We start from the raw sequence: 13,666 nt of genomic DNA on the forward strand, positions 1-13,666 counted from the left end.
TCGTTTTAATTTATGTAGCCAGGGAAATATAAAAGACACTTCTCTTACTAACTAACAAAGAATTGGCCCTCTTTTCTGTCATTTTTGAATCAAACTGACCTAGACTTTCAATAATTTTTGTTTACATAAAAAGAAGAAAAATGCTAATAATACTTCTATATTTTGCATATCGGAAAGGATTACAACAAGAGAAGTACTGAAAAATGTTTTCTAAATTCATTGATTCAGAAAATATTTACTGAGCAAATATTATGTACCAGGCTCTATAACAAGGTACTAACAGCAGATTTACAGCAGATAAAGAGAGAAAGAATATGGTTGTTTACAGCTCTAAATGTAAGAATGTAAAATGTGACCACCTATCAAATCACATAGTCTTGGAATTTCCTTCTGTGTACTTGCTCTCTGCTCTCTTAAAAGAAAGAACTTTATTCTTATTCATTAGGATAAGTTTCAACTTTGTAACTTAGTAAGAAAAAGTATATCTATGTCTCCAACTCAGGTGGGGCCATTTGAAGTTCTTCATAAATGTATAAAAAGACAAGGGCTTTGGTTTTCTTGTAGGTCTGAAATGAATCCATTACATTAAAATGACTTTTAGTAACAAGAGCAAGTAATGATTTGTATTATAAGTTAATAAAATGGGGGTTTAGGCATATTTGTACAATAAGGTCTTTTTAAATTCACTTGTATAGACATTCCCTCTCACTCCTGCTTAAATGAACTTGGAAGATTGTTCATCATTCAGTATTGTTTAAATTACAAGGCACAAATCTGTCATCTGATTTTAAAATATTTTTCTCCCTTGGTAATGTAGATGACTAATGTCTATCTTTATTCTTCAAAGAATATGATAATGTGATAACATAATTTGGGGAAAATTAGTTTTTTAATATCTCACATCTAAAGACCCCTTGGCATATTAGAAAATATAATATTCTTCGAAAAATACATTTTGCTAGCCCTCCTGGCCACTCATACTTCGATAAACTGTGCCTTTCTTTTCTGTTCAAAAAGTGCCACAAGGCCTCTCATACAAGCCAGTCCCTTTCACTGATGAAACCAGCCTACTTTCCATGGTACCTAATAATAAATGTTACGGCTTTGCCTTTAGTGATGGTAGTTCATTTTAGATCCCCAAACCACTTCCAATGTAAGAGTATGAGAAAAGAGCCTATCTACCAACAAAGGGAACCCAGGATGTCTTGTCTCAGCCTTACAATTCTTTTATGTTACATTCCCAGATTTTACATCCTCAAGAACACAACACTAATATTTGAGAGAGATGTGTTTTGCTTTTACAATGCCCCTGTATGCAAGATACCTGCTTGTTTTAATTTGAAGAAGAAAAAAACTATGTTTATCTAATTTCAATTTCACATTACTCTGAAAACTGAGTACCTAAATCTTATCCATGTAGTAATAATTTCTCTATTGGAGTAATTGTTAAAAGCCAGAAGTTTGCTCTGTCGAAAAAAAGTGATAGTCCTCCAAATTTCATCGAAAGCTCTTGATTTTTCCCCTTATTACTGTCTGATAAGGGAAACTCTTCCTGATTTTTGTTCCCTGTTAGTAATTAGAATCCCACTTCTATTTGTGACAGTTTTCAAAACTAGAACTATCAAGTAATGCGCTTAAACTTACTTTCCAAGGAAACTGAGTGAGAGCTCCTATACCTAAGTCACCTCTTATCATTCCCCTCCTTGCCCTCCCCAGAATGAATTCCCCCAGTGATTTATTATATGAGATAGCCGACTTAGAGATGGGGCTCACTGGTGGACCTGCCCACTGCCACTGAAGTTTTCCTCCTACACTTTACATGCTCCCACAGGATTTCATGAGTGATTCACTCCTCTCCATGTCTCCTGGCAGCTAAATGGGAATATTGGAGAGCTGCCAGAGGGGTAGGTAGCCAACCTGCTTGCCCTTAATTGTGCCTGCCAGCTTTTTAATAACAGAAGTAGGGTCAAGTAAGTGAAATCATGAACTGAGGAGAGTATTCTGAGAATGCAAAGGCAGTTAATGTCCTTCCAAGCCTCAGATGGCTGGCAACCCTTGGCAGAGTAATCTATGATTTGTGGCACCTGACCCTTCCACTGTGACTGTTATCTGTGTATTCACTAGAAACATATTTACAGAATCTCTCCATTAGCAAAGATGCCTTGTGTGTGATTACCCAATTGTCATGGCCACACTAGGGTTTTGATACAGTTCCTATTCACAAATGAAAAACTGCACTAAACTACACACAGAATTGGTTTGAAGCAGGAATCCTCAATCAAGAGACCAAGACTTCTCCTGGTAAACCTCAAAGAGATTATTACACCACGGCCTTCCTCCCCTTCCTCTCTAAAACTCCTTTCCCACCTCCCCACCACCCAATCTCAAAACAGAGGCTCTCTCATTTATTCCCTTGAATTCTTAAAGATTCTTAATAAAGTTAAGAGTAACTAGCTATAAGAATGATCTAAAGAGGTGGGTCTGTTTTTAAGCAGACTGCACCTCAGAAAGTATTGGAAGAGAGGGCTCCCTGCTTAAACCAGTTACTATGGCTCTGCATTTACATAATACTAAGTCTCAGCAAAGTGTTTCCTCCTCAAATTTTTTTAGTCAGGAATACAGATAGAGATAGGTTGTAGGCTGACTTTATTCTTACGCAATTAAATACAATAATTTTTTTAAAATATCTTCTTTGAGTCAAGTGACCATGAGAGCGCCTGTTATTTAAAAGTTTATTGGGTAGTTTAAAAAGCGGTGTCTCCCTCTTCCCCCTTCAAAAATAAATGGCATTGAAGTCCTCCGTTTCTCTTGTTTAGATCCTGCAGTTGGCTCGCTCATGAATATTAACTGAGAAAGGTGAAGCAGTAATTTAGGGAATCGAATCAAACTCACTAGGAGCAAATAAGTGGTCCTGAAACAAAATGGAATAAACGATAACCCAGAGTCATTGTCAAGTCTCCCAAATGAAGAGATGTTCTGGGTAAATAAAAGTGACAAAGTCGTACCACATAAACAAATGTAGAAGATAGATGCCCCAGATCAAGAAATACTACTAAAGTGACCTGACTTGACAGTAATTACAGGCAGCTTTTGAGAACTGCATCGGGGTTAAACGGCAGAGATCCTGACGACCTGGGCGACCGTCCCTGCGTAGCCCGGCAGGAGGCTGCGCCCAGAATCCTGGGCTTTGGGCCTCTGGGGCCCAGCGAGGAGATGAAGAAGTCAAGCCTCGAGCTCTCCGGAGGTTCGATGGCCGCCGGGCCAGTGCAGGCTCAGAGGAAGACCCTGCAAAAAAGAGCGCTCGCCCCCACCCCTGGAGCCGACCCTGCGCAGTAGGGCCGCAGCCGGTCCCCGCGGGCAGCTCAGCGGGCGCGGGAGGGAGGCTCCCGGAACGCAGGCTGAGGTCAGGCTGACCACGCCGCCTCCTCAGTCGCCGTATCGCGGGGCTGGCGGCCAGCGCCTTAGAAGCGCCTGCTCCGCCGCAGGAAGAAAGACGCCCGACAGGCGCCCACTGCCCGAACCCACGCGGGGGCCAGTCAGCCAGCGGGCCGGGTTGGGAAAGCTCCGCGCGGCAGCGGGACATAGGATCCCCATCGGGGACCTGGGCGACGGCCTGAGCTCGGGCGCCCCTCCAGCTGGGCGTCATCTCCACACAGTTCTTCCCATGCGCCGCGAATTCAGCCCCTGTGAAGACGCTTTGGGCATTGGCGAGCAACAGGGGAAAAAACGAGTCACTTAAATGGGAGAAGGAAGGGGGTGGTCATGAGGACTTGGAGGAAACCACACGGAAAAGAAATCCTCATCACTACCAAAAGCATTTCTAAGAAGTCCTAAGGTTTTATGCCTGGAGATTTCACTTTAAAAGCTGGAAAAAAATTATTCCACTGCTTTTAATTGAAGTAAACAAAGTGCAACAAATCCTAACTCAAATATGATTGCAGGGAGATTAGGGTCTAATTGCTTAGGGTTCAGGTGGAATCTGTGGGCTAAATCCTACAGGGCCAATCTGAATTTCACAATCATTCTGTCAAAAGGAGAGCGATGAGAGCCCACACGCTTCCTAACAAGTCATTTTTAACAGTTACAAGCTTCGCACAAAGACCACACAGGGCGTCTAAGAGATGCAAATCTAATCCCTGGTCATTCTGCAGGCCTTCAACAAAGATGTGCTAAACCCTAATAGAAAAGAAATCAGTTCTCTGTCACCAGCCCCTGGTAAAATCTATTAGAGAATGGACAGAGCCGCATCTACAGCAGTTGCTGCAAAGGTTAAGGACAAGTACAAATAAGAGGGACCCAGTTTTGTTTTCCGTGTGAAATATCGGGAGAAGCTAACCCCCAAAGAGTGACGGGATTCAATCCGTGGCTTCGCATTCATTTGAATGCTAGAAAAAATAAACACACACTAAGACTTTTGAAGGCTCCATTTCTGAATTCAAGAGAGATGAAACAAATTCGCCCAAAAGATAGAAATCTTTGCCTCGGAAATTATCGGAGAATATTAACGGAGAGGGAGGGGAGCGCGCGGGTCGCCGAGGAAGGACGCGGGTACGGCCCCTTGCTTTGGGGTGGCAGAGCCGGGCTCAGGAGCCAGCCAAGCTGACTTCGCGAGGTGGCGCCTGGGCCTTTCGGGGGAAAGCCCCGACGGCGGAGCCGCGGCTGGGCGGGGACTCAAATGCTGGCGGCCTCTGGGCTGGGGCCGAGCAGGGGGTGCCGACCGCGGGAAGTCTGGGCGGCCGCCCTCCCACCCAGACGAGCCGATGCTGGGCCGCGGTCCCTCTCAGCTACCTCGCTTGCCCGCCTCGGGGCCCCTGGAGAGGGGTCTGTGCCTCCCAGGCAGGGAAGCGTCTTGATGTGCACCCCGGCGTTCACCAACCAAATAAGGGCCTCGCTCACACAGTCGGTGTCATGCTGGGTATTAAAAGGGTTGTGCTGCAGCTAAAATATCTCACAGTGTGTGTGAACCTCATAAAAGGGAGGACCCGGGTTCCAAGCCCCTCGAAGTCCCCAAGCAGCCTGGAGGGTGGGGGACTCCCCTCTCCTTCTCTCACACTGAGCCCCCGGGCAAGCCCAGGTCTCCTCCTGCGCCGGGGTCCCCGGACTCCGAAACTGCGAGAGCCCTGCGAAGCCCGGCCAGAGGGGCAGAGGGTGGGGGCTGGGGGCGGGGACCTGGGGAGGTGCAGCCCAGCCAGAACCCGCGGCCTAGCCTGATCGCGGGGAGCCGGGATCCGCCTTCCATCCTGGGAAACGACTCGGGTTAGGGAAGCGGGGTGGGCTCCGCTCGGAGCTCCCAGGCAGCTGGGGCGCCCTCCAAGTGACGCCTTTGTCCAGGCCGCGCTCGCGGAGAATAAAGGGGGCGCTGTCCAACCTCAGGTTCGGGGAAAACCAAGGGACTCTTTTTCTAAAATGCCCTCTCCAAACTACAGGGAGGAGGAGTGGGACACGTGTGCAGAAAAAGTTTTGCCTGTCTCCACAGAAGTTTCTAGAAGCTATTTCCTCTCCCCTTGGCCTTGCCCTCTGCCCCCAGGTTCCCTTGAATCTGTTCCTCCACGGGGTACAGAACCCGGAGCGGTCCAGGATGGAGGAGCAGGCTGGAGTTCGGCAGGCGAACTCCCGGTCCTGACCCCTGGGCTCCACAGTCTTTCAATTTGCTCTGGCAGGACAGTCCCCCTTCTTAAAGCCCGGAAGAAGGGAAGGCAAGCTTTTCTAGGTTTTGCCCCTCAGCTCAGAGACAGACTGCCATACACACATCTGCTTCCCCCTTATCCCTCTCTATGCCCCTCCAGGGGAGGCATATGCCTTGGGTCCCGGCTGTACTCCCTCCTCCCCATCTACTGACATTAATTGAATTTCTCCAGGCTGCGGCTTCTCTTTGCTTCTATCGCTTTTCTCCCTAGTCCTTTGATAGGCTGACCTTGGCTCTTCTCTGGTCTTCTTACTCCCCAACTGGTCTCCCATATGGACCTTACTGGCTTTCATTCTTTATGACTTAGCCCATCCACTTTCTCTACTTTTCCTTTTAGTACTGACATTAGGATAAACAATACCGAATTGCCTATAAAGTAGGACTGCAGCCATGACTGGAATTGGACAAGAAAGCAAAGAAAACATAGGCATTGGAATAAAGAAATGGAAAATGGGGAAGGATGAAGAAACAGATGAAAAGTAGATAATAAAGTCACACCAGGTTGTAAATACAAGAATAAGATGCTTGATGTTCCTGCACATGATCTTGGGGTCCTAATGAGGGTCTCACACACCTACACTGGGGAGGCAGGAGGGGTCTCCCTGAGGAGGGCAGGCTGAAGTTTCTTCTCGCTGACTGGGATTGCACCTGAAGACTTGGGCTAGCGAGCCGCTGTATATCCTGGATCCGGGAGGGTGTGAAGGGATCAGCACAAATCAACCACCACTTCCAGAAATAGTCATGTGGGCAATATATCTCTATGGGGTTGTCAGATGGCTGCAACTTCCTACCCTGGATCTCTGCTGCTATTGGGCACCACATTCCTGTCCACCCAGCCAAGCCTGGTCTGAGGCTGTGTCCTCAGTCAGGGGAGCCTGTTTCCCTTTCCCCTGGCAGACTAGGTCCTGTGGGTCCCAGCGTCCTCCTCACCTCCTGCCAGTTGTAGGAGCTCTGTCCTCCCATTTTGCGGAACCAGGGAGCCTGTGGGAGGCCTTACCTCCACTGCCAGCCCCACCTCACCCCAGGGCAGATTAGTGCCTCTGAGCCATTCAATTATCCACAGGATGGGTGGGGGTGGGGCGGGGAGGGGAATCTAGAATTTATAGCTGGGGGTGGAAGGCGCAGTGAGGGAGGTACAGGGAGGAAGAATGAAATATTTAGATCTTTGGGGTTCCTGCCATTTGGCCCCTATTAAAGAGAACCCTGGGGCTTTTAGAATGAGTTTTGCATGAAATTGAACAAGCAGGGCCATGAGCTGTACAGAATCCCACCTCCACCCCCCAACATACACACACCTTATTTATTGGTTCTTCTGAGATCTTCCCAGACGCAAAAACGCTTTACAAGGATATCAAAAAACACAACACCTGCCTACGAGGCACCACTTTGAGGAAGCTAATAAATTACCCCCCTTTGAAACAAAAATGGAATCAGCATTAAGCACATACTATTATTAGGTTGAGTTTCAGTCTCCTAGAAAATTCGTTAGATGTTGATATCTGGGGAGAGACGGAATCTCTCTTTTCCTTAAGAAAATTCACGAGGGAAACAGCAGTAGTTCGCTGGCTTTGTTTGGTTTCGTTTATTTGTACAAAGAAAGATTGTGCGTTAAGATCTTTTTTAAAAATCCCTGCAAGTTAGAGTTTGCATCATCGTCGTGACCTAGTGAACTAATATTTGTATATTCTGGGATCGAAATTCCGAGGAAGTTTCTGCTCTTCCGCACACCAGACTTGCCGGTGTGGTCTCCAGGAGGGGTTGGGGGCCGCGTCCTCAGGGGGCGCGCGGCCGAGGCTGTTCCCAGCGCGGGAACGGGAGGGAGAACCTGGGCAGGGGCGGGGCGGGGCGGGGCGGGGCGCGGGGACCTGGGTACGCGGAGACGCGGGGCGGGCGGGGGCCGAGAGCGAGGCTGCCGGCTGGGTGTCGGGAGAGAGGCCGCGGGTGGGCGGGGTAAGGACTGGGACTGGGGAGACTGAGAGCTGGGGGGTGCGGGGAGGATGAGGCTGCGGACAGGAAACGAAGGGCCTGGGACAGCTGCTTCTCTTGGTCCTAGAAACCAAACTTTCGTAGCGAGAGACCCTAAGACAGCTCGAGATTTCAAGTGTCCACACTTCTAGTTTAGACACTTGGCAACCGATTCGGAACAGCCGGGCCGCGAGGGGCCCCCAGGTCTTTGGCGGCGTCGTTGGGAGGCCGCGGAGTTGTCCCTGGGCTTCCCTGAAGGCCCCGCAGACTCCCCGCCAGTCCCGGCCACACCCAGCCAGGGCTTTGCAGCTCCAGCCTGAGAATGTTAGCCCCGGCAACCCCTTCTGGCGGTTGTTCCCTTAAAAACCAATTCATTTTTTCCATCAAGTCTTCTACCCAATGGGTAGACTCTTCGTTAAATGACTGTTAACCAGTACTGAGGAGAAGCACAATCAACATAGTTTCTCTGTCACCTTTCTTGCCGGTTTTTTCCTCCCAACCATGGAGTCTCCATTTCTAAGCAATTAAATTATATATTCAACAGGAATATTCCATTTAAAATGGTTCGGGACAGAAGACTGATGCACAAGGTCGAAGCTGGAAGAAAATATTTAGTGCTTGCCTACAGATTCTGTCACCCATCATCTGCTCGGAATGCGCTCCGTATCTTTCAGCGTGTCCGGCTCTTATGATTGCAAATGGCCCTGTTTTCAAATGGAAATAAGACTTGCAAACTGATTATGTGTATTGAATCAGAATCACTCGCTAGATCCTCTTGTTTAAAATGTATTGAAAAAAGGATGATGGCTGCAGACCTCTGTAACCAGCTCTGTCTCTTCTCTGGGAGGTCGATCTATTTTGCAACTTTTTGCCATTTGAGCGTGTTTCAGCCAGATAATTACGTTGCCATTGTGTTACCGGCCCAAAGCTCAGACAGGGTACACACACCACCTCCCAGCCGTCTCCCAGGCCCTCCCCACTAGGATCACCCCCTAAACACCACAGGCACACGACACAGTCATCCACCACCATCCCCACCTCCCCATCACTGTGACCCAGCTATATATAACCAGCACTTCTCAGCTGCCACAACCGCCCTCAGAAGCCCACACACTTTCACCAGGAATAGTTGTTTCTGTTTTCTCCCAGTATCCTTTCCAGCCCCCTTTCTCTCTTCTGTCTTTCCAATGAGCAGAACCACATACACAACCCCCAAATAGCTTTCACAGGCACACCACCAATGCAATCTTAAGTATTTAGCCATGTTGAGAATTTTCGACAACTAACTGTGTTGATGTGGCACTGTAATTGTTAGAAAATGGTTAATACAGGAAGGTTACTGTGAACATGTTTGTATGCTACCACATACCTCAAAGGGTTTCTCTTTCTCTTTACCCCTACCCAGTGCTAAATGATGGCCATGAGTGGGTTGGCTTTTTGTTAAATATTTCCAAAAACTTCTTCTGTTTGATTTCAGTACGAAGCCAATGGACTATGTAGATGTGTAGAGAGATGTCTGAGTTTTATCTATTGCGTGAGTTGTAGGTATGATACAATGCAGCACTTCCAAAGTTTACTGCACCCAGGTCGAGGCTCAGGAGTCCTGCCAGGGAACAGTGCTGCCGGGGAGTAGTAATCGACATTTCAGTTAATACTGCCAGGTCACTGGGTAGTAATGAACTAGCTACAATTTCTGTCTGCTGTGGCTTGAGGTAGGAATGTGTGCTGTGTGCACCACGGTGGTTTGACAGTTGCAATTCTTTCTGAAGTAGAATCAGAAGGGAAAGAAGAAGCTGCCACTGCCCAGCCCCCCAGGCCCTTAGTCCCAACCCAGGCCTTGCAGACCTTGAGGCACCATCAAGTGGCCAGGCAGAGAGAGAGATTTAATCCTCTGCGGCTTGAGTCTCCTCTAGAAGTCTGTCGCTGCAAGTCTGTTTAGAGACCTAATGCTCTGGAAGCGTCTGTTGGGACCATAACTTTGCGAGGTTCGCTTTACACATAGGCATATCCAGTTCCTTAGACATTGACTGGGTCTCCTGGGTTGTGGCAGAGCGTGCAGTCAGCTCAGAGGAACCAGCTCTCGGTCCTCTTCGTGTCATTACGGTAATTCCCAGGTTTACTTCTGCGCGCGCGCACTCAGCCCCGTGTGTGCTGGTGAGATCAGGTAAATCAGTAGCACGCGGGCCAAATAAAGCCTTGTTTTCCTAGAGCTTTGGACTTTTAGAGCAGCAGCATTAGGAGGGAGAATGCTAGACAAGGTAGACGCCAACCTGTTGTGGGTCATTTTCCATAGACTGGATCCAGAGCACAGGGACAGGGGAAGGATATCCAAAGATACTTGGTGGCCTGATAGCTCTGATTGTATATAAATGAATGATCAACAATCACCAATACTCTAGAAATAGAATGTTTGACACTCCACCAACAGTCAGCTGTTACTAGCAGCAAGATCTAACAATCAAAGACCGGATTCTCCAGAAATGTGTGAAATAGAGGGGAAAAGGGAGAAGAAAAAAAGTTTGTCTTTTTCCTTGTTGTCAGACAACACTCAGACCTGCATTCTTATTTCCACTACTATGTGAAGGCTGAAAGTCTGAAATCAAGAGGACGTTTGCAACAAATGCGGAGCAGAAACAGTTTTCATTTGTTTGTTGCTGTTGTTGCCCCAGGGCGGTAGTATTTATACCAATGATTTTTATAGATGGATAATATAAGTTCGGCAAGGGACAATTTTTTTGTTGTTGTTATAGAACGTCTCAAAAAGTCTTATCCACAGCTGTGTCTCAGACACCAAGTTCAAATTCTTTAGGAACAAATTTTAAAATTTCCTAAAACATAATTAGTTATCCAGAGTTTCACATGACAATAAATAAATATTCTGACTTAAAGTGGGTAAAACTAAAGGGTTTTGGTCTATTTGAATTTTTCAGGGAAACTTTTTCATGAGACACCTTAATTGAGGTAGTGAATTTATTCAATGTTCTTGCATCTAACAGGTTCTGTAAAATCTCTGAGAATTCTATATTACAGTTTTTGAATATCTTATAAAATAGATATATGTGTGTAAGATAGATACATATGTATATATACATGTGTATAAGATAGATACATATGTATATATACCTCTATACACACGTACATATATACATAGAAATCTGTGTGCAATCACTTACAGAGTAGGCAGAATCAGATGTGGATTTTAGGTGGGAGGCAAGAGTTTTCTTTAACAAGTCCTTTGCCTGCCACATTTATGTTATGTTTTATTTATATTTCAGGCAGAGCACTAACAGTGATCAATTTATGTTGAAGGGTCCTGCAAATAACAAAAATAGATAAAACAGGAAAATGAATTTAAATCTCACCCTTTCCAAAACTTTGCTACAACTCATAATAACAAGGGTAATAAATGCTTACGAAGCAGAGGTCAAACGGGAAACATTAGCAAACGAGGAGAGGCGCAGGAGCCCAGGATCATGCCTCGATGCCCACCAAGTTGGGCATTAGGTCACTATCAGAGAGAAATGCAGCCAGCCACTTCAGCTATGGCTTCAGCTGAGGCAAAAGCTGTGCTGCCAAGTTGCTGAACCTGCTCTTTTTCCGTTCCTTTGAGATTCATTAAAGAAAGTTCAGAAACACAACTACATGAGGTGAGGATAAGGGCACATGCAGACCCCCTTCAATAAAACTTACTTTCATCTACTCCCATTCATATCCAATTCCCTCAGCTTGGGTGGACAAACTTTCCAGAGAGGGTGACTGAAAATAAGATACCCCTTCTAGAAGCAACTGGCCGAAGGGGCACCAGAAAACTTTCTATGCTCCAAGTTGAGGTAAGCTACCAAATTGGGCCCCACAGAGGGTGGCCTGACGTCTCAGAAACACAGTTGCACAAGGAGGAACGCGTCAGCCAGAAGGCAGGGAGAGCCAGAGGAACATGGTGTCCAGCGTCTCCTAACCAGGATCTAGCCGAGCAGAGAAAACATTCAGCCTCCTCCCTCCCAATACCCGTGTCTGTCACTTTCTTTCCATTCAAAAAGAAAGTCCTAGTTGAACTAAACAAGCCAGTAACCCATGCCTAAGAATCATATCATCTCAGAGTCTCATCTCCCAATGGGCTTTCTAGTTCTCCACAAATAAAATCGCCTACTCTGCTTCCTCGCGCTAATAATTGGGGGGTGGGGAGCAGGGAAGGGAGAGCGATGTCTGGAGACATATGATCAGAATTCAAGGCAGCTTCTCACAACTCTCTTGTTTATAGAAAATGAATGTCTGCCTGGCTTGCTTTTAGTTCAGAAAAGGGGTCAGTCTTTATCAGCACGGTTCACACAGATCCTGGATTTTTTTTCCCTTATCTTAAATTGACCCGCTTTTAAGATAAAGACATAATAGAGAAAGCATTGACCTTACCTGGTCCCTAATGAGTTGGAAGTCAGAAAACCCGGCTCTCATTTCCTCTTATCTGGATCGCCTGAGAAGAGACTCGCGCTACCTTTTGTGCACTCGCGCCTCGAGATAGCCCCTCACTGACGCCTGGACGCGGTGAGCCCGCTGAAGGCTGTGCGGCCTCTAAAGTCTCAGAATTCCTCCCTGCGGCCTCAAAATTGGAGAGTTGGATGCGAGACCAAGACACTGTCACTAGAGCTCCCTAGCCCTGGTCCAGGAAGATTTAAAATCCCTTAGAAGGCTCCCGAGCAAGTCTTTCCCTATGAAAGGCCAAACTCTAAGCTTCGGGAAGAAGCCTCCTACAAGGACACTGGTCTGGAGCGCCTGGGCCTCCGCGTCTCCAGGAGTGCGCGCCCAGAGCGTTTCTAGCGGAGACTGCCCAGGCCTGGCTCGGATTTCAGTCGCGGGGCCCCAGGCTACTTCCCACCGGGCCAGCAGCAGGGCCGAGCCGCTGCCCTGTTGGCTGAGGCATTCCCTGCCCCCACCCCCCTCCTGGCCTTGAGGACCGCAGTGTGTACCCTTGTTGGTAGCGGCAGCAGCCCGGGATCCCTGTCTCCCCTGCTCAGAGCATCTCTGTCTCGCTCTTCTCCTCGCTTCTGAGCTTGGCCCAGTCCCTGACCCCCTCGCTAGCTGAGAGAGCTGCTTTCCTTCCTCTCCTGCCCACAGCTCCCAGTTCCCAGGCTGGGGCCAGGGTGGGGAGCCGCTTTGGGATGCTAAACATCAAAAAAGCCCAGCCTGGGGTTTCAGGGCCCGAAGCCACTAGAGCGGCTCTCCAAGGCTCTCGAGAAAGTCCTCGTGTTTACATGGCGAAGTGGGGGTGGGGAGAGGAGGAAGGGGGGTGCAGTGTGCAAAATCTCCCCCACTCCTCTCAGCCGTTGGGGCCTAGGGATGGGTAGGGTACTTTGGCGGAGGCAAAGCTTCGCGGTGATCTCGGGGTGAACTGTACTTGCTCCCAAACCTCGGAAGCTTCCAAGCACCTCAGCGCCAGGGGCATCCTCAGAATGCTGATTTCTCCGAGAGGGGAGGCCAGAAATTGGGCACGAGTTGATGCAGGAGATTCCCAGAAAGGAGGACGGTCGGCTTTCCAGAAGCCGACGGTGCTGTAGGGGCGGAGGGTGTCCCCGGGTTGCGGAACCCTCTTGCACTGCTCCCAGCGCGCACCTATTTCCCTAATGAAACGCTTCAGATTGCGTTCTAGGTCTCTTCCCGCAGCTGCGACAATTCCCCTAGCCGGGAGCGGGAGCGGATGGAGCCAGCGCGATTGATGGCGAGAAAGAGGCTGAGGTCCTGTTTGTCTCGGTCCGCAAACCCGATTGAGTTCACCTTTCCCCGGGACAAGTAAACAGACTTCAAACTATGCCGACTGTAGACGGCGAGGAGAAGAATGTATTTGATGGAAACTCCATCCAGTGCAAAGATGATAAGGCCGAGGGTACCACAGCCTACTAAAATTGTGACTCCCAAAGGCTTGCTCCCAGCTAGAATGGGGTGCGGGGCAGCCGCCCGAACCACAGCCGGGCACCGCCAGCCAGGTCCCCGCGCGGGCTTGAGCTAGGCTGGGACAGGTTAAGC

The 13,666-nt window shown here is 48.3% G+C and overlaps 1 protein-coding gene across 7 annotated transcripts in view; it reads right to left on the reverse strand.

Annotated features, from left to right (window-relative positions):
• Positions 1 to 12,759, reverse strand: part of LOC100983103 (surfactant-associated protein 3) — a 40,575-nt gene extending 27,816 nt beyond the window's left edge. For all 7 annotated transcript variants that reach the window (XR_008620845.1, XR_008954819.1, XR_008954821.1 and 4 more), the window contains exon 1: positions 12,059 to 12,759. Coding sequence is in view for 1 of the 7 variants with exons in the window: in XM_055097480.1 (XP_054953455.1) it covers positions 12,059 to 12,100 (42 nt within the window). In the remaining 6 variants the exon portion in view is untranslated. The remainder of the gene's footprint in view (positions 1 to 12,058) is intronic.
• Between the last annotated feature and the right edge of the window lie 907 nt (positions 12,760 to 13,666).

The sequence above is a fragment of the Pan paniscus genome, chromosome 15 (assembly GCF_029289425.2).
Source record: "Pan paniscus chromosome 15, NHGRI_mPanPan1-v2.0_pri, whole genome shotgun sequence".
In the NCBI taxonomy this organism is placed as follows: Eukaryota; Metazoa; Chordata; class Mammalia; order Primates; family Hominidae; genus Pan; species Pan paniscus.